The sequence below is a fragment of the Hippocampus guttulatus genome, chromosome 1 (assembly GCF_054856545.1).
Source record: "Hippocampus guttulatus isolate MCC_2025c chromosome 1, RoL_Hgut_1.0, whole genome shotgun sequence".
NCBI classification, from domain to species: domain Eukaryota; kingdom Metazoa; phylum Chordata; class Actinopteri; order Syngnathiformes; family Syngnathidae; genus Hippocampus; species Hippocampus guttulatus.
Window position 1 is genome coordinate 2,009,729 of NC_141261.1, and position 25,997 is coordinate 2,035,725.

At 41.7% G+C, this 25,997-nt stretch overlaps 3 protein-coding genes across 11 annotated transcripts; 2 read left to right on the top strand and 1 right to left on the bottom strand.

Annotated features, from left to right (window-relative positions):
- The first annotated feature begins 182 nt into the window (after nt 1-182).
- plpbp (pyridoxal phosphate binding protein) lies at nt 183-9,177 on the top strand. Of its 2 annotated transcripts, none has more exons than XM_086130166.1 (8): nt 183-412; nt 1,168-1,275; nt 1,373-1,408; nt 1,487-1,562; nt 1,639-1,779; nt 5,713-5,855; nt 8,168-8,266; nt 8,923-9,177. In XM_086130166.1, exons 1-8 carry the CDS (start codon nt 326-328, stop codon nt 9,103-9,105), a joined length of 873 nt encoding a protein of 290 aa, XP_085986292.1. In that variant the 5' UTR covers nt 183-325; the 3' UTR covers nt 9,106-9,177. The 2 variants fall into 2 exon arrangements, with proteins under 2 accessions (XP_085986292.1, XP_085986335.1); XM_086130209.1 differs by having other exon boundaries at nt 267-428.
- Nucleotides 8,838-14,997, bottom strand: tmed4 (transmembrane p24 trafficking protein 4). 3 transcript variants are annotated; one of them, XR_015102975.1, is made up of 6 exons: nt 14,781-14,997; nt 13,347-13,447; nt 12,615-12,740; nt 11,895-12,041; nt 11,011-11,249; nt 8,838-9,034 (listed from the first exon to the last, which is right to left on the bottom strand). XR_015102975.1 is itself a non-coding variant. In XM_086130223.1 (5 exons), the coding sequence occupies exons 1-5, from the start codon at nt 14,914-14,916 to the stop codon at nt 11,100-11,102; spliced, it is 660 nt and encodes a 219-aa protein (XP_085986349.1). In that variant the 5' UTR covers nt 14,917-14,997; the 3' UTR covers nt 10,236-11,099. The 3 variants fall into 3 exon arrangements, 2 of the variants coding, with proteins under 2 accessions (XP_085986349.1, XP_085986473.1); XM_086130223.1 differs by lacking the exon at nt 8,838-9,034 and having other exon boundaries at nt 10,236-11,249; XM_086130347.1 differs by lacking the exon at nt 8,838-9,034 and having other exon boundaries at nt 10,236-11,275.
- A 198-nt stretch (nt 14,998-15,195) lies between these two features.
- ikbkg (inhibitor of nuclear factor kappa B kinase regulatory subunit gamma) lies at nt 15,196-25,623 on the top strand. Of its 6 annotated transcripts, XM_086130547.1 has the most exons (15): nt 15,201-15,587; nt 16,043-16,183; nt 17,212-17,471; nt 18,359-18,433; nt 18,519-18,620; nt 19,148-19,330; nt 19,979-20,040; nt 20,267-20,314; nt 20,914-21,111; nt 21,200-21,352; nt 22,140-22,212; nt 22,294-22,428; nt 22,736-22,872; nt 23,211-23,287; nt 23,563-25,623. In XM_086130547.1, the coding sequence occupies exons 2-15, from the start codon at nt 16,045-16,047 to the stop codon at nt 23,751-23,753; spliced, it is 1,833 nt and encodes a 610-aa protein (XP_085986673.1). In that variant the 5' UTR covers nt 15,201-15,587; nt 16,043-16,044; the 3' UTR covers nt 23,754-25,623. The 6 variants fall into 6 exon arrangements, with proteins under 6 accessions (XP_085986757.1, XP_085986600.1, XP_085986918.1 ...); XM_086130474.1 differs by having other exon boundaries at nt 15,197-15,587; nt 22,140-22,428; XM_086130792.1 differs by lacking the exon at nt 18,519-18,620 and having other exon boundaries at nt 15,200-15,587.
- The last annotated feature ends 374 nt before the right edge of the window (nt 25,624-25,997 follow it).

The following is a 25,997-nucleotide window of genomic DNA, read 5'->3' on the forward strand; positions in this document are numbered from 1 at the left end:
CAGCGTGGTGTCGGTTCTCACTCAGTGGCGGTGTGGATGTGGGTGTGAATGGTCGTTTGTCTCTACGTATGCCATGCGACTGATTGGCGACTCGTTCAGGGTGTAGTCTGCCTTCCACCCAAGGTCAGTTGGGATAGGAGCGACGCTGTTCAGGATAAACGGTGTTTGGTTGGATGGATTTAATACAGTCGCTTACTAGTTCTGCTTAAATCCGTTAACTTCTTTTAGCCACCGTGCTTCCTGTTCCTAAAGCTTTTATTTTGAAAGACAATTTTCGTCACAGCCGACGCGGTGCCTTACGTCGCACGTTGCCGCTTTCGACATCATGTGGAAAATAGCAATGTCGGAGGTAGGTAAATCACTCCAGTCAGTGGTGCAGCGGGTGAACCAGGCTGCGTCCCGACGACCCAAGGTACGTTCCGGCCAGGGTGAGTTCTCGCCGGTTCAACCGCTGTCGCGTGGTTTGCGGAAAGTGGCCACGATTGGTTATGTAAGGTTGTCACCCTTTGGATAAGAGACAAACGTGGGGCTCGGAACACCACGCGTGGTCTATTGGAGGTGGCATAGCAAGCTTGGAGCTGCACTATCCTGAATGCACGTTGATGCCTTGTGATAGGCATTCCGGTTTCGTGTTCGTGTGGTGTATGAAGGACGACTACAGTCAATACACGACTGTCATCACAACATTCACTGACCCATTCACGACTAGTGTAATTAGTACCCCCTGTTAAGTGTATCATTGGTGAATTAGATGTAGAGATGTAAATAAGCGTTACTGTTATATTCTCTAAGCCACGAGCTTCTTCTGAGCGATCGTAAATGTATTTTAAACCAGTAGAAGCCACCAGTTTTGAGCTCAATACAAAACACAATCCAAATAAGATGATGTCAGAGACGGAATTTAATAAAGATGCTCATAGTGAGCGTTGGCTGCAGGTTGTAATTGCGTACAACAGCGATTTCTAACCTTTTTTTTGGCTTGTGTACCCCCAAACCTTTTTGTCACACCATGAGTACCCCTGACTCAGACGTGTGGATGAGCCACGTAAAATAAGGTGGCGGGCCAGATTTGGCCAACAGATTTTGACTTTGACACCTCATAAGTCAAGACATTGCTGCATAGATCTACTGTACTTTACTAAATTATAGAACTCAATTTTTTTTCAGACGCTACCAACTGTGCCACCTCGACTTGTCGCTGTCAGCAAAACCAAACCTCCCGAGATGGTGGTGGTGGCCTACAACGAAGGCCAGCGTAACTTTGGAGAAAATTATGTGAGTATGCAGGCATGCAATGCTTGCTGTGCATCCCTCTAAACAACAACGAATCTAACCAATGCCAATAAATTGCACGCTCGTATCTCAACACCAGGTTAATGAACTTGTGGACAAAGCTTCAGATCCTATGGTGAGTTGCCATGTTTTTATAAGGTCGGTTCTTTGTAACACCATATTATATTTTACAAATCATGATCCTATATTTCAGATTTTAGAATCATGCCCTGAAATCAAGTGGCATTTCATTGGTCATCTTCAGAAGAATAATGTAAACAAACTCCTGGGTGAGTGAAGGCTGACTATCCTATTTGCAGATATGCGTTGAAAAACATGCGTTAGGGTTCGCCTTCCTCTCCCCAGGCGTGCCAAATTTGTTCTTGGTGGAGACCGTAGACTCGGCAAAACTGGCTGACAAGGTCAACAGCTCATGGCTGCGTATCAGAGGAGCGAGCACGCAGAGGTTAAAGGTCATGGTGCAGATCAACACCAGTGGCGAACAGAGTGAGTGTTTATTCCTTACCAGTATTTTACTAAGCATTGTCATGGATTTGTGTGCGTGTGTGTGTGTTCCTGTACATTTCAATCTTTGTAGGTGTATAAAAGTGATCATAAAATACCTTCCTGTCTTTGCAAATTTTCCCCAAATTATTTTGATAAAAAGGTAAAGCAAATAATGTACGCATCAGAACAAAGAGCAAAATTGGTCCAAGATTTACTCAAATAAAAAACAATCTCGTTTTCAAAGTATTTCTGCCATCCGTAATGTCACTCTGTCAAGTCAAGTCAAGTCAAGTCAACAGTATTTATAGAGCACTTTCAAACAGCCATCGCTGCATACAAAGTGCTGTACATGGAGCAATTTAACATGCACAATAAACAGTAAGACAAATCGGTAATAAAGGCGGTAGAAAGCACCAAACAGTAAAACCAAGAACAAATCTAAGTCATGCTGAGTCGAATGCCAAAGAATACAAGTGAGTTTTGAGGAGGGTTTTGAAGATGGGCAGCGAGGAGGCTTGCCGAATGTTTAGTGGGAGGTCATTCCAGAGAGAGGGACCAGCAACAGAAAAGGCTCGATCCCCTCTGAGCCTCAGTTTAGTTCTTGGTACTTCTAATAAAGTCTGGTCCACAGACCTGAGGCGCCGGGCAGGTGTGTAGGGGCGGATGAGCTCAGAGAGGTAAGGTGGCGCGAGATTATTCAGAGATTTGAAAACAAATAAGAGGATCTTGAAAATAACTCTAAAATGAATGGGGAGCCAGTGAAGGGATGCCAGAGTAGGAGTTATGTGCTCCCTCTTACGAGTACCAGTCAAGAGGCGAGCGGCGGCATTCTGGACCAGCTGAAGGCGCTTAATGGAGGACTGGCTGACTCCAAAGTAAAGGGCATTGCAGTAATCGAGCCGGGATGTGACAAAGGCATGAATTACCATCTCAAAGTGTTCATGTGAGAGGAGAGGTTTTATTTTGGCCAGCTGTCTAAGGTGAAAGAAGCTGGATTTAACAACGGCACCAATTTGCCGATCGAGTTTGAAATCACTGTCCAGTTTAAGGCCCAAGTTTGAGACTGTTGACTTAAGATAAGGAGACAGGGGGCCCAAGTCTACAGGATGGAATGTACAAGGGCCACTGGGACCAAACAATATCACCTCTGTCTTCTTTTCATTGAATCTCAAGAAATTTTGTGCCATCCAGGTTTTGATTTCTTCCAGACAGGATAGGAGTGGCCTTAATGAGAAGGCGTCTTTCTTGCTCAGTGGGACATAGATCTGGCAGTCATCTGCATAGCAGTGGAAGGGAATACCATGTTTCCTTAAGATGGAACCCAATGGGAGCAGATACAGCGAGAACAGCAGAGGCCCCAGAATTGAGCCCTGTGGAACACCACATGACAGGGGAGCAGTGCGTGACTCAGAGCAGCCAAGGCTGACACAGAAGGTTCTGTCAGCTAAATAGGACCTAAACCACTCAAGAGCACTGCCGCCAATGCCCACCAAGTGCTGCAAACGAGACAGCAGAATACTGTGATCCACTGTATCAAATGCTGCAGTTAAGTCCAATAAAACTAGACACACGTGGTCTCCAGAGTCATTTGCCAGGAGGATGTCATTAGAAACGCGTAACAGGGCTGACTCCGTGCTATGCATCGTCTTGAAACCTGACTGGAAGACCTCCAAGATGTTATGTTCATCCAAGAAAATTTTCAACTGCATGTGCACGACTTTTTCCAGAATTTTGGAAATGAAAGGCAGCTTGGAAATGGGCCTGAAACTTGACAGCACATCTGGATCAAGGCCAGCTTTCTTGATCAAGGGTTGGACCACAGCATGTTTAAACTGTTGGGGAACTACACCAGAAGAGAGGCTGCTGTTGATGATATCCAAGACTGATGCGCCAACACTCGGGAGAACCTCCTGAAAGAAGTGCGGGGGAAGAGAGTCGCAAGGGGAGCCAGATGGCTTTGTCTGGCAAACTACATCCTCCAAAAGCGCCAAGGACACAGTTTCAAAAGAATTTAGCACAGCTGAACATGGAACATGGACAGAGGGGTCAGATGCGGTATTTGAGACCGGAGTCCTAGCTGTAGAGACCTTACCAATGAAAAACTGAAGGAATCTGTTGCACATCTCGGGTGAAGAATCCGAGCAAGTAGGCAGAGGGGGTTTGAGTACAGAATCTATTGTTTTAAATAGTGCGCGTGGGTTGTGACGGTTAGCTTGAATAAGGTCCGACAGATATTCTCTTTTGGCCTCTTTTACTGTGAGCTGGTAGTTACGCCAGCAGTCTTTCCAAATTTGATAAGAGACATGCAATTTGTCATTTTTCCACTTGCGTTCGGCTTTGCGACACCCCTGCCTAGCTGCGCGGGTAATGTCGTTAAACCATGGCTCGGGTTTAGGTTTTGGGAGCACAGTTTTTGAAGGAGCCACCAAATCCAGGATGGCACAGCATGATGAGTTGAACCAAGAGGTGAGTTCCTCTGTGTTAGACGAGGATACGCAAAGGTTATTAAAGGCATCAGAGAAACGACCAGCAGTGCGAGGGTTAAAAATTCGGCGTTTAAAACTAGGAGCGGCAGATTTCACAGCAGCACGCGATAAGACTACGTCAAATAAAACTGCCATGTGATCAGAAATCCCATTTTCAAGGACTTCCAGATTTGACACCGGTAGACCATAAGCAAGGACAAGGTCTAAAATATGACCTTGTTCATGTGTCGGGCTGGTCACATACTGCACGAAATTAAAAGAGTCGATAAGTCTTAAGAAGTCCTTTGCTAGCGTTTTTTCCGGACAGCACACATGGATATTAAAATCCCCCATTAGGAGGATATGATCATATCTCAGCCTGATTTCCGCAAGAAAGGTTGAAAAGTCGCTTAAAAAGTCTTTGTTGTATTTAGGAGGACGGTAAATGACAGCACAGAGCACCGGGAAAACACGACCGACTTCAAAGAAGGTTGCTTCAAAGCTGGTGGCCGATGTGGTGAATGTGCACCGTTTACATTTGAAATTGTTCTTAAAGATGCTCACCGTTCCTCCACCACGGCCTGATGTCCTCGGGGTATCGAGGAAACCACAGTCGGGTGGCAACAATTCAAGCAAAGCGTTGTACTCACCAGTACCTGCCCAAGTCTCCGTCAGACACAGGAAATCCAAGTCATTGGAAAGGAAATACTCCCTCAGAATATGGGTCTTGTTCGTCAGCGACCGGGCGTTTAACAACGCGATCCTTGTGGGAGTAGCAACGGGAGGGATTGCCTCTTCCGATCGCCGAGCCCGGGGGAATTCCCTCAAAAGCTTTCGCTGGATTCCTCCCCGAGAAAGGCGTCACTCTGTGATAAATGTTGCCCAGCTCCAACAGTGACCAGAAAGCATCAAGGAATTAATAAACGATAATCAATGAATTACGACTGTCAATTTAAAATGCATGTGAAAAGAAAAACATGCTGTATACATGTTTTTTATAACTACAAACAAAAGTTGCGGAATTAAATTACCATATAAGAAATATCAAAATAAACTAGTAAATACTATACGAACAAGTAAGCGAGAATATTGCCTTGCACTATGTGTACAGGAGTGGCACACCAGAAAGATGGAGAATATTAAATTACAGTCATGATGATCATGACTGCTACAGTTCTCAAAAATTCGAGAAAAAACTCATTCCACATAGACTTGACAGATTTTTGGAGAAACAATCTTTTCAGAGAAAACCAATATGGATTGAGAGAGAGTCTATGGCAGTAATGGAACTTGTTGACGAAATTGCACTTAAAACCTTTTTTGACTATAGCTCACAATGTACAGGTATTAATGGGAAAAATAGAGAGACATGGCATAAGAGGTTTGGCATCTTCATGGATAAGAAGTTACCCACATGATCGAAATCAGTACGTGTATTTTAACAACGTCAATCCATGTGCAAACGTAGGTAAATATGGCCTCCCACCAGAGGAAACTGTCAATACCGCGAAGCACATTATGTCGGAGTGCTGCGCCCTGCAGTTCGCTGGACTCATGACTATCGGGCGCTATGGCTACAACCTCACCCTGGGCCCAAATCCAGACTTCCAGGTACAAGCATTTTGAAAGCAATTCTGTTTGGAATGCTTCCGACTGTTGCTGTTTTTTTAGTGTTGTGAAAATGAAGCTTCATGAAGCGCTTGTGATATTTCTTTTTACTTCTCTAGATGGTGTTCCTTCGTTTAAGGATAAAGGCTGGTACTATGGAAATGTATTACCGTACATTTCCACTGTGTGTTAAGCCAAGAGTGTCATGTCGAGAAGTCCCAAATTTTGTGCTTCATTGCTGTTTGGTGATTTCTACCGTCTTTGTTACTGATTTATTGCTTTGTTGTTGTATATATGATGGTTGCTTATTTACAGCACTTTGTCTACAGCGATAGCTGTTTTAAATTGCTCTATAAATAAGTTGAGTTGAGAGAGTTGAATTGAGTCCATCACGACTTTGTGCATGTAAATCTGCATATTGAAGGGTAACAAGGGACAAAACCCCAGTTGATTTTGTATGTATTGAAAGTGTGCAAAGGTTATATATAATTAAATGGACCTTAATATTGAGCAGGTTTGAAAACATTCATTTTATAGCAACAGCCCCGCATAAGCAATCGGAGGGAAATAGTGGATTGTGTGTGTGTTCTATCCCGGCCCTCTCCCCTCTCATCACTAACATTATTCAAACTTCCCTCTCTACTGGCATTGTACCCTCCCATCTCAAAACTGCTGCTGTCACTCCCATACTGAAGAAACCTGGCTCTGATCCCTCCGACTTGAATAACTTTCGTCCCATATCAAACCTCCCGTTCATCTCCAAACTTCTAGAAAAAACAGTAGCTGCTCAACTTCACACCCATCTTTCCTCCAATAACCTCTACGAACAATTTCAATCTGGCTTCCGTCCTCTCCATAGTACCGAAACTGCCCTCCTCAAAATATGCAATGACCTTCTTCTCTCTGTCGACTCCGGTTCACTCGCCATCCTCCTCCTGCTTGACCTCAGTGCAGCCTTTGACACCATCTCTCACTCCATCCTCCTCGACAGACTCTCCTCCATTGGCATCACCAGCATCCCCCTCTCCTGGTTCCGCTCCTATCTTTCTGACCGCACCCAGTTTATCCAGCTCAAATGTTTTAGATCTCACCCCTTTCCCCTCACTTCAGGTGTTCCTCAGGGTTCTGTCCTTGGTCCCTTGCTGTTTCTAATCTATCTTCTCCCCCTTGGTAATATCTTCAGGAAACATCACATTCACTTTCACTGCTACGCGGATGACACCCAGCTCTACATCTCTACCAAACCTAATACCATACTCCCATCATCCTCCCTAACCAACTGCCTGCAGGAATTAAAATCTTGGTTCACCTCAAACTTCCTCAAATTGAATAGCAATAAAACTGAACTCCTCCTCATTGGCACCAAATCCACCCTAAACAAAATAAACTATTTCTCCATTCCCTTTGACAGCTCTTCCATCTCCCCCTCTCCTCAGGTCAAGAGTCTGGGTGTCATCCTTGATAGCACCCTCTCCTTCACCTCACATATCAACCACATCACTCGCTCTGCATATTATCATCTTAGAAACATCCACCGGCTCCGCTCTTCTCTCACTCCTCAGTCCACTGCTATACTTGTTCATACCCTCGTCACCTCGCGACTCGATTACTGTAATTCCCTCCTGCTCGGTCTCCCTCAAAAAACCCTCCATAAGCTTCAGCTGGTCCAAAATTCCGCCGCCCGCATTATCACACTCACACCATACATAAACCATATTACACCTGTCCTCCAACATCTCCACTGGCTCCCCATTTTACACCGCATTCAATATAAAATCCTGCTCCTCACATTCAAATCCATCCATAACCTAGCCCCTCCATACCTATCTGACCTCATCCATATTCCTACACCTGTCCGCTCTCTTCGTTCTTCCTCCTCTCTCCTCTCTGTCCCCCCTGCTCGCCTCGTCACCATGGGAAACAGAGCCTTCAGTCGCTCTGCTCCCCAACTCTGGAACACACTCCCCGCTGACCTTCGTAATACGGACTCATTAACACATTTCAAATCCAGCCTCAAAACACATCTGTTTAGACAAGCCTACTCACTCGGACCATAAAGCCATTATTTTTATTTATTTTTTGTTGTATTTTTTCTTATTTTATTTGATGCTGTTTTTAACATTGTGTTTGTGATTTTAACTGCTTGTTTTAAGGTGTCCTTGAGTTTCTAGAAAGGCGCCCACAAATAAAATGTATTATTATTATTATTAAATAAATACAATGGATGGAAACCAAGGCAGCATTTTTAACATCTTGAAGTATCGTAACACCTGCTCCAGTGTTTTGCTCCTTAAATGGTGTTTGCTTGCTCACAGATGCTTGTGAGTCAGCGGCAGGAGGTTTGTGAGAGTCTGAAGCTTCCTCTGGATCAGGTGGAGCTCAGCATGGGTATGTCCACAGATTTTGAACATGCGGTGAGTACCAAACATTACAAACACTTATTTTTCTTTTTTCAATTGAGAGAAAGAGAGAGAGAGATAAAGTGCCTCAATCTTACAAATTGCGAACTAATCTAAATTATTGAAACATGTCGTTTTTAGGCTCTCCTGTAAAGTGACTATTCTGGAGGTACAAGGTTTTGGCCCGAAGCTAGCGATACATAGGAAAATGCATTGCATTTGTACCAGGATGTGTAGATGTTGTAGCTTGAAATGTCTACTCTGCTAAATAGTAGCGATACGCATTTGGCTAAATTCCATTGATTGAATACATTGAAAATTCGAAAAAATATTAATCAATATAAAATTAATTGTGGGTTTCGGAATGTGGGCGTACGGAAAAGTAGAAAGAAAAAAATAATTCAGGCAAGCACAGAAAGAAAATGCAAACCCCCAAACATGGCCGAGATTTGAACTCGGACCCTGCGAATCAAAATGCAGATGTGCTACCAACACATCACAAGATGTGCGCATTGTTGCTCCGATACTCAATATCAGCTGTTTTTATTGCTGTCAATTTTTTAAAATCCTTTATATTTGCTGGATCTTGACATCATACTTAATCATTGTTTTATTAAGCATTGTATGTGACATCACATATGATGATCAACTTTGGTGCTGTCGTGTTCCAGATCGAGGTTGGGTCTACTAACATACGGGTGGGAAGCATCATCTTCGGCAACAGGGAGTATCCCAACAGCGCAGCCAACACTCCGATTCCCAGTCCCGCACCGAGTCCAGCACCTAGCCCAGAAAAAACATCCAAGCAGGTTTCAGAAGAGGCCGCCAAGAAAATGCAGCACCTGACAGTCTGAATCTGAATACTAATAAGTTGTCAATTTCCTTTGTAAGAGAAATAATAATAAAAATAATAATAATACATTTTATTTACAACTGTAAATTGTGCTCATAAGAAGAGTGTGATAACCCCAACAGACACACACACATTGGGTTAGGATTGCCAAATGATTCCTTATAAAAAAAAAAGTCATCTCACATCAATGTCCCTTTCTGTAATGCCAGTGAAGCAAAGACTTATTTTAATAAATCTCGTCCCTTTATAATGACTTTAGTGTATTTAGTGTTGAGGTCGAGAAGTCAAGTCAAAAAATGTCTTCGTATGATCTATGCACGCCCACTTGTCTAAGCATGACATTCCGATTAATATTACCTTTGTGGAATATGAATTCAGCAGTAGTTATGATTGAATTATTGTCCATGTTTTATGTTCTGTGTTCTGTTGTATAATTTTTGTTATTTCTTTTAAAGCGCTTTGTTCCAGCTGTTGTGCAAGCGCCGTATAAATACAGATTTATTGTAAAATCGAACTGTTTTTCTTCCTCTCAGAGAGCGACCAGTTTGCCAGTTGCCGTCGACTGAAAATGACATCACACTTGCTCAGGTAATGACCAATCACGGCTCACTTGTTTTCAAATGTTGGTCATGTGATGTCATTTTCAGTCGACAATAAGTGACAAAATAACCACCCCGAGATGGAGAGAAAACAAAGATGGATTTTGCTGCTTGATTCATATTCCACACCAGCAACATGAAATCGTTTATTGTCATTGATGGCTATAGAAGTCATAAGGTCTTTTGATTTACCATGAGCTGGCAGTGAATGAGTCAGGGTACTGTTTAAACTAGTGAGGCAGTATAGAACATTGATTAGAAACTTGCTCTGAGGGAACCATAACCAGAGCAATAAACTTCACCTTTAGAAATATCTCTATTGCTATTGTATTTCTTGTGCATATGTTTGTGAAGTAGTGTTGAAATACATGATTTTTTTCTAGACCAAATGTCTTTATTAAGCTTCGGGAGATGACATCCACATGACTTCAATGCTGGAACATCTTATGGCTGACTGCAGTGCATCTCAAGAATTGGACATTTTAAAACAAAACTTATCTGTAAACAGTAACTCAAAATTAAAACCTCAAACTGAAGAATCCATTCACTTGTGATTTAATCAAGTCTTCCCCCACGAACAAAGGCCTAGCAAAGATAAATTGAATTTAACATTTCGTGGTATTCCCATACAGTAATAAATAAGATGGAGAAAAACCCACCCACACCCAAAAATCCAGATACCAACAAGCTAAAATGTGCTGACAACATATAAGCGAGTTTCTACAAACGTTGCATAAACACCACATAAATGACTTACAGCACAGTTTAATCAACCATTAGAATTTAGAAACAGAAATATAATATCTGAAACCCTTTGTGACATCTATTATTTGAAAAAAATAATGTAATTGTGTTGTCAAACAAATTGTTAAGGATATGCACATCAATGAGTAAAAATATACCAGTAGTTGTTAAAGAATGTGGGGGTGTTTGTCTTTCACTTAAGTATACATCTACACAGCTTTTTAATGCCTCCTTGCATTCCAGCTGGTTGCCATTTATTTGTTGAGTGTGTGTGCACAAGTCTAAATGGAAATTACATGCTGGGAAATTGGAATATTTCTACTGGTTACAAAACCCCAAAAAAACATTTACAACACTAAAAAAAGAGTAAAACCTGCTTTTTTTTGCAGAACCAAAAGATACCGGTGGTGTCAAGCAAATAAAAAAATAAAGCGAGATGAAGAAAGGCAACTCGGATGTTGTGGTGTTATAAAATATTGAGTACTGCCTTTTAGAATTTGCACATTCCTTCATCATTCATGGCCGATATGCAACGAAAAAAAAGTCGCCGTCTGAATACTTGCGCGACAAGTCTTCGTTCCAGTCATTCAAGTCTGTCTCCAAAGGTGTCTTGTTTGTTGCGCCCCATTACTGCTCTTCTTCACACATCCGGCTAAACCAGTTTCTTAGCTTCGAAGAAGCTTTTAAGGTGCTTCATCTGCCATATGCCGGTAACGATGAGGATGACCGTCTGGGCAATGGACCACCACAGGACCCGTTGGTTGGTGCTCTCACTGGTCATACGGAAGCGCTCTTCTCGATACTGCACAAAGACGCATCATTCAGCCACTGGAGAGTGAAGATAAGCCAAGCTAGCAACAGTTCATTTAAAGCAGGGGTGCCCAAACCTTTTGGACCTTAGATCTACTTTTCGATCAACCACCATTCCGGGATCGCCCCTTACCGCGCGCGTATGCACGTGCGCGCGCGCACACACGCCATGACGCGAAACACGGATGCATGCGATGCACTTTTGCAGCCTGTTAACGATCGTAACTCACACGTACCGTTTTAAAGTGCTACCCTGGACCCTCTAGATTCCTATTCTTTGCCCGTGACCTCGGTGAATTGTACACGAAGCAAATTCTGAATGAGAATAATGACGATAAAGATATTGCGCAAGCTGCAATTGTAGACTGCTGAGCGCTAACAACTTCCGGTGACGTAATCACGCGCCACCGTACATTAATGATTGACCTGCTTTATTTAATTTATTTATTTATTTATTTATTTTGGGTGAAAATGAGACTGATAGGATGATTAGGGTGCAGCGTACATTAACACAAAAAATATATTACTAACATGTACAAAGACACACAAATGGTTGGGGGTTTTTTTCCCCTTCTCTAGATCTACTGGTCGATCAGGATCGACGTAATGGGCACCCCTGATTTAAAGTGTCCCTCACCCTTTGATAATTTTGCTCCTTCTGGATCTGTTCCACCTGATCCAGAAGCTGTCTGGCACGCAGCTGCAACTCGGTCAGTTTGTCCTTGGCTGCAATTTCAGGGTAGTTATTGGTATGCTCTCCGACCTGAATATCCAGATGCACTCTCTGCAACATCGGAAAGCTTGTGGTTAGAAATGCACGGTTAAGGCCTGTGGGTAGCTGTGAGGAGGACATTCACACTGATGTCCTACACATCTGCCGAGACCTCATTTTTTCCCTCCATTTTATGTGAATCTAACACTCACTCTGGGATCTTCTTTCTGTGATTAATCATTATGTACAAACCAAGAGAAAAAAACCCAATGCCAAACACCTTTAGCATAACATCGAAAACATCAGTGCAGGTGCTGCAGACTCTGGTCATTATGGTAAGACAAAGCCGTATCTGCTTTTGACACACTTCTGAGTGCAGTGGGGTGACCTGTTCCCCTTTTGTGGAAGACAGGACCACCCTCCCTCAAATAAAGATGTTCAAGTTTGCTGGAATTCTTGATCTCTGGGGCACAGGACACATTTGGATTCGCCTGATTTTTAATTTTTTTTTTTTTTTTTTAAATAGTGTGCTAAGAAACCAAACCAGAGAAATGACAGACTAGGTTTTTCCAAACCCTTCAACTGTTTCCAATCAAACTAGAGGTGTGACGGGAAAATATCAAAGTACCAGTAGCTGAGTCCTACCAGTTTCCCACCAGCAAACAGTGCCATTTTGGTGGAGTTGGAGTGCAGACATATCTTGTGCTCTCCTGGAGTATGAGATGTGAAGGTGAACCGACCATCGGACCCATACTGACGAGACAGGATGACCTGCAAGGGTTCGGACAACATCGTTTACATTTTTCCTAATCAGTGGAATGCCTGAACATGCTCACCATCATTATCGAAACGATTCTTGCGACTATCTGCTCGTCCCATCAGTACTTGCCATAGTGAGTGTAGCAAGTGTTTTTCCACATATCTAAAGGATATTTTCCTTTTCAAATGGCTAGTTCAGATGCCACACCTTCCTGCTCCCCTTTCAGGTATGGCTCTGTCATCCATCATCAAAAGATGAGTGGTTTTATATTGTTTTAGTTTCAGATTCATGCTGACACACGCATATGGTCACACATATTAAAACCAAACACAATAAAGCTATTCTGATTCGCTTCGGTTCTCTTTTACAGAAGTTGGAAATGATAAAAGGGCACTTAAAATATGTCCTGTCTGGTTTATAAGGATTTTATGATAGCGAGTGGTGATCATTTTGAAATTCTACCTGGAACAAATTCATTCACTCTGCATAATATTTCCAATTACAATTTTTTAGTCAACTTAATATTCAAAGTTTGTTTGGATTTTGGAGATGCGTCAGAATTTATTCTAGCTGTTTTTTTTTTTTTAGCCCTTCTCCTATTTCGTGTTCTTTCATACCTTTGTGTCAGGATCCTTGATCTCAACATGCATCCCAAGACCCGGTGTGGACGGGAGGTACGAATTAGTCTGTTTGTCCCAAAGCTGGGTTCGGTACTTTCCTGTAATGTGAAAGGCACGCCTTGTTAGGTCATAATATGATTATTAAAATATGGAACAGAGTCTGGAAACTGAATTTATCATTAACAAAATAAAAGACAGGAAATATTCAAGACAGCAATGTGGTATTGGCGGCAGGTACGCAGGACTTTTTTTAAAAAAATTACTGCAGTTTATATGTATACAATACAGTAGGCCAAATCCACGTGCTCAAGTTCAGACTATTACACATAATTGGGAAAAGTGTTAAAGTGCAAATAAATCTTTGTTTAACGTACGGCACTTTTTAATAGCCTATAGGTTATGGTCAGGTTCAAGCTACTTCAGTCTGTAAAAAAATAAAATAAATAAGAACAACAATGTTCATTGCTAATAAAGCGCTTTCAACTTTAAGTACGTCTACATTCTTTCTTGACTTCTCCTTCCTCATTGACAGCCAAGCGACCCCAATGCCCAGAGGCTAATATGACATGTTAAAAATGTAGAATAAATCGAAAGATTTTGTTTTTTCATATATAAAATACACGTGATTCCATGCATTTCAGGGTTTGGGGGAGACAACCCCTCAAATTTCTTTCGCCTGCGTGGTTTTGCCGCAACGCGGTGAGGCGTGTTCCTTATTTCCAGATCTGAAAGGTGGTAAACCTATGATGGCCATTTAACTGATCCTCACACGTACAAATGGTAAATATATATCAAAAAATAAATTCATGAAGGATGTAAAAATAAAGAACTTTGTATAACTCTTACAGCCGTGTACCTACTTTTGTAACACCTTGTATGTGTATGGACTAGCTGCAAAGTAGCGGGAGGTGCAAATACACCGTATTTCCAATTTATTGAATACAACTGCAGGCTTCATTTTCTTGTTTTGTTGAATAGTTGCTTATGCCAAGAAACACGCCCAACTTCAACAATCATTATTAATGATGCTGACTTGTTGACATACACATATGTCTACAGTCACGAAGGATGGATAGATAGATAGATAGATAGATAGATAGATAGATAGATAGATAGATAGATAGATAGATAGATAGATAGATATGGGCTGTGAATAAGTGCAGGTGAATAATCCACGTGTCAAACGCAATGTCACGAAACCGGTCGTCAGACACAGTTACAAGTATCTGCCTTGAGACACTGGACGACCAAGTACTGAAGTGGAAAATCGGCGCGAATGATTTAAAAGCCAAAGAAAGCCTTTGTGAAAATAATGGAGGACCGCGTTACTGAAACATTTATCAACTATTACAGTCACGCGTTCAGTGCCTCGGATCAAGCCAGCTGGTTGCCTCCAAAGCTAGGTTAGCTTTGCCGAGCTACAACGCTTACCGATAACCATGGTTTCGTCTGGAATTTCCTCGATAAAGCATTTTTTCTCCGTCTCTCCTATGTGGAAATAGAGTGAGTAGCTTGGATGAATAAAAGCTGCTACTAAAAGGACCCCAATTGCGGCGGCGGGGAGCATCTTGAACGAAAAACTCTCTTGCACCGCAAGTGTTAGACGAGAAAGAGTCGCCGTTTTCACGTGACGTCAACAACCAATGCGGAAAAAGGAAGGGGATTTCCTGAAAAACACTAATTTTGCCCTGAGTGTTGTCTCGTAACCTTTAGAAAAGCAAAACAGTGTTCTTCCTATATTGGGGTTATTACGACTAGACACCATACACGGATAAAGAGCAGCATTTTGGTAAAATTGGAATGTGTTATTTCCCAATTAGCGTGGTAAGGTGCAATTGAAAACATTGTATGGTTGCTGGGGTGGCGTTCGAATTGTTCTGCCTTACAGTCCAAACTCGGAGTTCCCAATCAACACAATGCTAACAACACTGCGCCTCGTCATGTGTTTTACAGTTAACGTCAACCCACGCACAACGTTTTATTAGAACAAGAAAATAGAGGAGCCGATGATTAACCGGTGGTCGCCCCTTTGTTAATGCCCGCTCCTGTGGTTGTCAACAAGTGCTTCTGAAGCCGTAGCAGTAATTTCCCAGCTAGTTGTGTAAGCTAAGTTGCTAGCTGTGTAGCAATAGCCTGCCTGAGCCCTCTCCTAGCTGGCTTTCTTTCGGGTTGTTCGCGACCTACTCACCGACTTGCCTGCCTGCTTTTCTGGATAACAACACTGGAAAAGAATAAAAGGTAACACAAGATCTCCCAGCGTTTCTTTATAAACCTATGCTCAAGGTAAATGTTTTAGTTTATACTTTGTTTCAATACTGCGTGGAAACGTGGTACACATCGAACTCTACATGACACGACTTTCCAAAGATTCATTAATATCAGTAAATTAAATATGTACTTTTATTTAATGTGCTCTACTTTTTCCATGTAAGATAAGACGAATCTGTCAAGGCATATTGCCAACTCCCGCTTTTTACTCCATCGTTTTGGGGGATGACGTAATGTTTTTTGCGGTCACCTACGACGTTCTTTGTATCCATGTTGGCACGGTAGTGATGGTAGCATTGTAACTGTTATGGTTCCGACAACCATTCAGTTATGGTGGAGGGTTTAAACTCAAACTAAACGAAGGTGTCGCGTTAACACACCATGTTTGTACGGGCACCATAATGCTTTGATCTGTGTGCGTGTAGGAATGGTGCAGCCCCAACCTGATGGCCCACTGCAGTGGGACATGTCAGGAGAGGATAGTGGAGGGGCCCTCAGGGTCCCACCTGAGCTGGCAGCCAATGAAGTGGTCACCAGGTTGCTTGGAGACAATCATCAGCTGAGAGGTACGTACTCCAATAAACTCTATGGTTAGCAAACAAGGTTGTCCTGGCAGATGGGGAGCAAATGCAGATTTTTTTTCCCACTTGTCCACCTTTACCCCCACCAAGCTTTGGTATCTTATTTGTTTTGTAACAGAATTCCTACTGTCATTAGTTTGTATCTCTCAAGAAGATTGTTTTAATAGTAGCATTATGTTATTTTGATATACTGCATTTTTAGTGTATGTTTTAATTTGAGCTCTTAAAGCATGCAAGATTTATTTGGCCTTTAGAAAATGGAAAAATGCCATATTTGGTGTCATCTGGACTGATAGTTTCTTAGCAAATGCTGCATTGAGGACATTTCACGTGTGTTATGAGAATCAATGTTTGTTTATTTTAGTGCTGAATTGTTCAAGCAGGGTACGTGTTTCACATACTTATACAATAGACAGTTGCAATCAAGATTAAAGTGAATAGAATGAAAGCATTAGTGAACATGATGGACAGATATAGAACCAATTCAACATAATGATAAAAGTTGTGCTACCAGTAATGTGCTGGATACAGAGAAACTTCATTTGTATAAAAATTCTTTGTCTAAACATTCAAAAACCTGGCAGACAAATTATAGTTTTCAAACTTGAATTTGAGGAAAATCCCACTTCCCTTACCAGATGCAAAGGTGAATAATTGTCTGCACCAATGCATTCAATGAGGTGATCCTATTCCCTTGGCAATTCAAGTTTTCAATACAGACTTAATCAAATTTAATTATAAATTAATGAAATTAATAACGAAAAAAACATTGCACCAACTATGTGTTAGGGCGTTGGTTTGTGGTGATCTTCTTGGACAAAGAAAACAAAGCACTCCTCTACTGTAGCTCTACATTACCACAAAGCACAATGTAGAACAACTACATTTCTCAGGTCTTTTAATTTAGGAAGCACCTCTTAAGAATTAATGCTTTGATCACTCACTTCTACTGAATGAATTCATTTTGTGCATCCGTTTGATTACTTCCCCTTTCCCATCACACTGTCTTTCAGAAGCCTTGCGGCGGAGTAACCTTGCCTTGCGTCAGCGCTGTGAAGAGATGGAAGGTTGGCAGAGAAAGACGAGGGAGGATAGGGAATTTCTCAGTTGTCGTTTCCAAGAGGCCAGGGCTCTGGTGGAAAGGCTGGCACTGGAGAACCACTCTTTACAAGGCATGGTGAATGGACCGGCCTCCTCATCCAACCACTGCTGTAGCTCCAGCCAGACTGAAAGCTCTTTTCCAACAAAGAATGGCCCACTTGAAGCACCACAGGTTAGTTTATTTATAAAATTCATCAATACGCAATTAATTTGGTCTGTGCAATATATGCACGGCAACACCTGAAGCATTTAGGTTGGAAAGATGAGGATGGTTACGTGTTTCCGGTATTTGCATGTTTCAAGCAACTGGGGCACCCTCTGAAGGAAAAATAACCTCAGTCTTTAAATGTGTGCAGTCTTTAACCTGCATGCACCGTAAAACTGCAGATGGGTCTTTAAATCAGATATAAATGCTTTGATTCCTTGGTCGACACTAGAATGAGTGGAATAAATAAAAAGTTAATCTGACATTGTCTGTAACTTGACCTTTTAATAGCCAAATCAATCCAATAAAATCTTCAGGCATCAAATATCAAGTCAAGTACAACTTTATTGTTAAATGTGCTATACAGCACAGATGAAATTTCTTGCCTCTCAAGACAACATACAACAAATATTTTACCTTTACAAAGATAATAATGTTCAAATTTTATTGACATTGTTTGAAACACATTCATTTCGCAATATATTGATAGATACTGCCCCATACACATCATTCAGAGCTTATTGAGAGATGCTTTATAAATCTGAGCTCTACGGTTTGTATGTTTTTAATGTCCTCAATTAGAGATTCAAGAATATTGGCAAAGGCTCCGTATGATGCGACAGCAAGGAAAGCGTCTCCTTCGAGTGATTTCCTCCACTCCATGATGGAGTCCTCTAAACATAAGACCAAGTAGCTTAGACACAAGAAACACCCACAGACTTCCCCGCAGTACCAACCCATCCCTATTTGATTCGGAATAAACACAGAAAGGTCAACAAACCATGGAGGGAATGCTACAAGTAAAAAACATAACATCAAATAAGCACCTTTAGTTAATTTCATTTTTCCTTCAGATATTTGATCAACGGGAAAAGATGACAGCGGAGGAAGCAGATCAACACACACAGACAACTCCCCCTCGTAGCTTGGTAAGATTTTGAGTGGACACCTGCAGCATGCTGTGGGTTCTAATGTAGTTGTTTACTTTCCGTCTAATGAGCATGTCTGTTCCAGGGTGATGCAAGTGTATGTAGCTCCGTGAGTAGTGCCCTCCCAACCCCCCCTACCTCCCTTACAGAGGTATCGGGGGGTTCAGTGGGCAGGGAAAATGGCCAGGTGAGACAGCTCACTCAAACCCTTTTCCCAATCTTACCTTCTTTGCTGCTGCTTCTTCTAGATTTTGTTTTCGTACCACGTAATACCGGTCATCTATGAGCCTAAAATCATGACCAAAAGGCCTGTCAAGTGCAAACCAAAATGGATCCCTCTACTGTTAGCTCTGTTGACATTAATTCTCCTTATCAGCATGTACCACCACATGACCACGGCCATCTTTTGTGAGAGAAACAGTGCTGTCCAGTACATCCAGTAAAAGGCCATTTGGGCTTTGTGGGGATTTCTGGTTTTGCTGGAAGGCAAAGTCTCTCATCGTAATGCGCCCTTTACACTAATGAACACAAATTTTCCTTATCGGTTCACTCATATAAACCACTGGGCTGTCCACTGAATTAGAGCAGCGATACTTATGTATTGTCTGCCCATTAGCTCATCATGAGCATACCGTATGGTTCATTACTAATACACTTTACTTCGCTGCATCCGCTCATCCAGAATTCTGTCACATTGCATGCTTCTCTCTGCAGCCCGTCCAATATGCAAATGACTTCCTGCAAGTGAAGAGCCACAAAGAAAAGCTGGAGGAAGGCATGCGCGATCTGAAAAAGAAAAACGAAGAGTTGGAGAGGCAGAGGGACGAGGGTGAAAAGGAAAGAGAGAGAATGCGTCGCTGCATTGATCAGCTGGCGGCCAAATTGGCCCAAGCACAGGTATTGGTGATCCACTTAGGCCCAAATTGCACACGAGGAACGAAGGGCTGATTAATTGCTTCCGTAGTTCAAACCGTTGTTTCCATTGATGTGCACTTCTTACATGTCAATCATGGCTGTGAACCAAGAGGCGCTAGTTTAGAAAAGTAGCATCAATGTTGCCAACTTAGTGATTTGGTCGCAAAATACTTTTCTGACCCCTGTCAGAACTATTAAAAAGCAAGCAACGACTTTACTATTTGCCAAGAAACAGTAAACTTGAATGGAACCATTGTCATATTTTTTTTTCCTATTTGACATTGACAGACTCTAGTTGTAGCCAACACAGTCAATCACACTGAATCCTGCCCAAGACATGTACAAAAGCAGTGACACATCAATGATGCCAAGGGTGGCACAACCCATCATTAGGTTCAGGGGGCAATTACTTTTTCACATAGAGATTTTTTTTTGTGGGTCTCTAAATAAATTAAATTGGCATTTAGAAACTGAATTTTGTATTTCCTTGGGTTGTCACTGTGTGATATTAAAATTTGTTTGATGAACTCAAATCTTTGTGTGTGTGATAAATATGAAAAGAACACAGAAGGGGGCAAATACTTTTTCACGGCACTTTTTCACGGCACTGTACATGAATGTCTTTGACAGGCAAGCAGCGCCGCTGAGGAGGCCGGCCAACATCGCAGTGAAGCCCAGCACTCCTCTGACTGGTATGATGTTTTATGACAAAAAAAATTTTCAGGGTTTCAGTTAACACTACTAAAATGTCCAGTGTGTCAACAGTGTTGTTCAATTAATCTTAACACAGAATCTTTGGGTTAAACATCCAAGAGTGCTTGCCATGTTGTTTTTTTATTGTTGCAATCAAAGCCTTATTATTATTTTTTTTTTGCTATATCTACTTCCTTCTCCCTTCATTCCTGTTCGTTGTACCAGCTCTAGCCTGGCTAAACTCACAGAGCAGCTTCAGGCCACGCAGGGCAGGTGAGCCCCCAGCTCTGTGTGGCTTTTCTTCCTGGTCAAATGCATGTTAAACTCGCAACTGTCTTCTTCACTGAAACCTCTTCTGTCTGTTTGTTTGTTTTTTTGTTTGTTTGTTTGTGAACAGTGAGGCACACGCCTAAAACATGTTTTTTTTTTTTAATCACTGTGTATCTTTTAGTTGGACATGACACCAACCATTGTGTCAAGAGGTACAGTTATAAGGCAACATTATCATTTTCCGTTTTACAACTTGACAAGACCTTGCCTGACAAGTTATTCATGCACTTTCTCAATACAGGCTGATTCTCTATTCTACTGTTTCAGTTGATGAGAATGGCTTTGATGCTAGACGTTATGTTACAATTCTTCAGGTTGTGTTACATAGAAAAGATCAAATCGAGGATAAATAATACTCTTTTTGATCTTTTCTTTCCATTTCCCCCAGAGTCATCATACTTAATGCATAATTTGATTTCATGAAACATTTATTGTATTTGTTAAGTGGCGTATTTCTGATGGATCATTTTTTTGTTCGTTTTGTTGTTTTTTGTTAAGTGAACAATTATGGTCAAAGTTAATTATGATTCAATAATTAATAGGTATCGTGAGCTAGAGGAGAAGCTTGACTACCTGCAGAAGAGTTCTGCTCAACGTGACAGAACCGAGGCTCTGCTGAAGCAAAAGGACAAGGACTGTGAGGCTCTCAAAGCTCAGGCAACATCTCTCTTAGCAGAACTGAATGAGAGGCAGAGCTGCCTGAACAAAAGCGAGCAAGAACGCAAAATGCTGGAGGACAAGTAAGCTATCACTTTTGGGGCAAACTTGAGATTTCGAAGACAGTGCCGAAGTGTGAGCTCATCGGCGCTCTGGTGTACTTGTGTGCAGGTTGTGTAGTAAGGTGAAAGCCCTGCTGGTGGCAGAGCAAGAACTGGAGCAGCAGAGGAATCAGCATCATGTGAACATGGACAAGCTTATGTTGCAGATTCAGAGCTTGGAGCAAGCCCTCAAGACGGAGAGAAATGTTGTCACTGTGGAAAAGTGGGGACACACGCACGAGCACACGCACACAATTTCTGAGCAACAATGTGCAAGGATGTTCGTTTAAAAAAAAGTGTTTAGCTATGCTGAAAAAAACCCGACAAACCCAAGATTTTAGGCCAGGGGTGCCCAAGTCTGGCCCTCGAGAGCCCCTATCCAGCCATTTTTAAGTGTTTCTCTCCTCTAACAAACCTGATTCAAATGCTCATCATCGTTATCGGACTTCTACAAAGCTAGCTGCTGTTAAATTGAGTTTCCACTCTCTGTTCTTTTCCTTAGATTGTGTCTATGAATCAAATGTAATGTTTTTAAAATCGGGGAGTATTGGTATTATGAAAGAGGAGTTTGCAGTGTTAGACTGCTAGCACGATTTGAGTGTGACCTTACTTCACGAGTCCTTCCTCCCCTTGAGACTGACCAAAGTTACTCCCCCCCCCTCCCCACACACACACACACAAATGTGCATGGGACATGCATTGTACGTAACGTGCATTGTAAACAAGCAAACCTTAGCTACAGGTGCTACATTGGTCCCATGACTTATTCTTAATAGCGTTACTAGAACACTAAATGTGAACAAAATTTTGCTTCTGTCTCTGATGAGTTGTTTTCCCTCAGGCGCTGTGGTTTCTGAAAAATTAATTTGAGGTACAAGACTGGGCCAGATAGGGATGTTATTTCACAGATCATATTACTTATGTACTTCTGTCGGCTCATACTGACAATTTTTTTAATGCACACCCCCCTTTAACCAAATGCTGGTATTCATTTCCCTCTTGTTTCTTAGGAAAAAACTTACACAGCTTCAGCATGCTTACACGTGTCTCGTTAGAAGCTATGATTCTATCCTCAAAAATGAGGTAGGTATCCAGACAAATTGTTCTACCAATACCAGGTTTATGTTTTCACGTCCATCTTTATGTACCACCCACGTTTTTCAGGGAGGAGATCTGTGCAGCCGACTGGAGGAGGCTGAGAGAGCACTGGCCCTCAAGCAGGACTTGATTGACAAACTAAAGGAGGAGGTCGAGCAGCAAAAAGGCTCACTGGAGACGGTTCCTGTCCTTACTGCGCAGGTACAAATTCACAGTTATAGGCCCCCACTTTCATGGGCATGATTAACGGGGTACTTTTATCGGTGGGAGTTGTGAAGTTAAACATTTTGCCTAACATTTGAAACGGCTCAAAAATCCCCAAACCCATACAGCATGTCAGAACTTGCTATAGTTGTTTTTGTTCTCAGCTAAGCAGGAAATCTCTGCTTGAACAGTCAGTTAGTTGTTAGCAATCATAAACCATTCGTTTTGCATTGCTGTAAAACTGACATGACCGTACAACCTGGTTCAATAACCTGGCTTCTTCTCTACTTTGATCTATGTTCAGGCTGAGATCTACAAAGCAGATTTCCTTGCAGAACGAGAAGCAAGAGAAAAGCTAAACCAGAAGAAAGAAGAGCTGCAGGATCAGCTGAATCACGCTTTGGCGGAGATCGATAGGCACAAACAGGAAGCCACATCCCGGTAAATATATCTGTCGAAAAAACAAAAAACCCTGGTTGTCTCCTTGGCGAATCCGGTCATGTTGATCCAATGATTGCGGACACAGTTTATCCACACACTTTGAGGAAGTCGAGAGTATTTGCTTCGGATCTTGAGATCCAGACGTTCATTTAGAACTACGGTGCATTAATAGGATGCTGTATCAGCCTCAAGCTTTCCTGCAGTTATCAAGTAGGGCTCTTGGCACATGCTTAAAATCGAGTCAAGGATCTGCATTTTCTTTATCATGCTGGAACAGTAAACTTTGATTGACGTCTGAAGCAGGTTCATGAAAGTAACCACATCTTCCACTGTTTCAGGGCACGTATGGAGCAGATGAAGCTGAGGCATCAGGAGGACTTTCCAACACGGGTTCCACACATTCCGCCTCCACAGGGTACACCACGACTGAAAAATGCTACGGACAAACTTAATGTCAAAATCGAATACTGTCAAAATTTAACTTTAACACAATGCAGTTTTAAATTGTCTATTCTCATTCTACATAGATAAGGCAATTTTTTTCTCACTTTGGCTCTTGCACACATTTCTGCACTTGAAGCCGAGGAGCAAGTTTACTTGCTACATTGAAGAAAAATGTTGCAGTATAACGGCAAAAAGATTTCTGAAAAGTTTGTCACTGAGAGGCACCCGCTTATGCTCTATTGTCAGGTGGATTTTCTGCCGGAGCTTTCAACACGGCGCCCCCTCCATCATTGTACCGCAATCCAGGATTGGTGCAGCCTAGTGATCAAGGAGCAGCAGGAGTTGAGGATCTGCCAGACTTATGTTGTCCCAAGTGCCAGTACCACGCTCCAGATATGGACACACTGCAAATCCACGTTATGGACTGCATACAGTAACAGATTCAGAGTTCATCTTCCCTTCAATAATCATACATCGACCAGCCATAGCATTATAATCACTGATAGGTGAATTGAATAAAATAATTCACGACAGGTGCTTGTTACAATAGCACCTGTCATGGATTAAGATTTTAGACTTGGGTATGTTGCCATTTTACCCGAAAAGTTAATTGATTTGAGTCAGCATCTCTGCGGGAGCACCTAGTACCTACCTTAAGCGATCTGAGAATGGACATCGAGTGACCCAACAACAGGATAATGGGCGCTAAATGTAATTAATGTAAGTCTAACAACGTTGCTCCACAGAAAGGTACTAAAGCACAAACTTGTTTATTTTATGTTATTTTTTTAAGAAATAACCTGTCGTGTTCAGCTGCTTAGACATGCAGTAATGGTGGCTCAGTCTGCCTTTTCATGCCAGAACCGTTCTGCTGTGCACCCGGAATGTTCAATATAATCCCTCTATTATTTGTACAATGCAACAGGGGGGAGAGGGAGGCAGTGCTACAGGTATGTAGTAGCTATGCAGTGTCAGTCACCCTTGTATAGAATATAAGTGTAGAAAGGTAAAAGGTTGTGGATTTTCTTTTTTTTTTTTGGTGTGTAACACCAAGGTCCAGGTGTTGACTTGGCATCCAAAGTCCGTAACAGCAAGGTCCAGGTGTTGACTTGGCATCCAAACTCCAAACACTTGGATTCATTTGAGGTCCTTTCCGATGTACTTGAGAGTAGGTGCCAACCCAGCGTCACATATTTAACTTGTCTGATGTTAATCGTTTGGTGTCCCGATACACCGTCAAAGGTTTTGTGACGTTCATGTCAGAGCTGTTTTAGCTCCTATACAGTATTAATCGGAAGAATATAGTGATATGGCTGATCGGTGTAGACGGGGGGAGAGGTCCCTTTCCAGCTCAGTGTGTAGCTGAGCTAAACACTTTTGTAGTCGCACCTTACTTGCACTTAAATGCAACACACATTTAATAAAGTTGACCTAATATGGATGCTTAAAATGATGATGATAGGAATCAAGAGGTGCCAAACACAGGACTTGTGAACAAAAGAAATAATGACATCATTGTATTCCTCTAGACCTGGTCCACCCATTCACTTTCTGCTGTAGATTTCCCCACTCTTCAATTCTGTCCTTTTCCACTCTATTTTGTTGTTGTCCATTGCTTTTCCCAGGTCTCACCTACCTTTTAAATGTAATTCTTTGGCAAACAAGATCTGCATTTTCACAGGGTTTGTTCTTAGTCCCTGATGCCTTTTCCTTTCTTGCTCTCACTTTACTCTGCTGAGATAGTGGTATCCTAAAGGAGGAACGGCTGATGTGTGTGGAATTAAACGTGTTCTTGAATTGTATCATCCATTGTTATTCAACAATAGTTAATCTTTGGACCTGAAATATACCTTTAACAGAAAACAATAGTAAAATAATTTTTACAATCTCCCTGAAGGGTAAACGTGAGCGAATAACCCAGTGAGCTTTAAATTAAGGTGTATATTCAAATACCGTATGTCTTGGTCATTAATGTTGCAAGTCTTCATTACCTCAAAACATATCTGTACTTGAGATGGTTTAACTCTGAGTGAACAAAGTACCGGTAGCCATTCTCTTTGTACTGTGTCTATGTATACTGTCGACTACATCACTGCTATATCACTGAGAACCTTTATTGTGTACTCTTCTTCCCTGTAGCTATCAATTATCTGAATGTAAAAAGCATTGAGGTCAACGTTTTTGTGATTATTGTCTGTTATGATAGATAATCTCTGTTGGTGTAATGAAAATAGTTTCAATCCGTTGACAAATTCCAAAATAAATCAAATGTTCATTGGCTCACACAAGATGCATTCATACCATGAACCCTCTGGGCTCTGTGTTGGCTATTTGTGTCCTCGCTACATTTTTATCTTACTATTTTAGTTGCGTTAATGTGAATGAAATTGGCTAAAATAGTTGGAGATTACCAGGGCAGGACTGGGACAAAAAAAATCGAGCACAATTAGCAAAACATTCAGCAATTATGTTATTGGCATATGTCATTGTGCTTGAAATACAATACCGAAGGAAGGTGAAATATTTGAGTAAACGTATCCATTTTCTTTCATGGTTATTTGATAGAGCGATCAAACTGTCATATCATGCTGTTATTTTTAATTTGATTATTGTATTAGATGTAAAATGTCCAAATAAAATATATTTTTGGGGGGCGAGGGAGGTACATGTATAGTGATGCT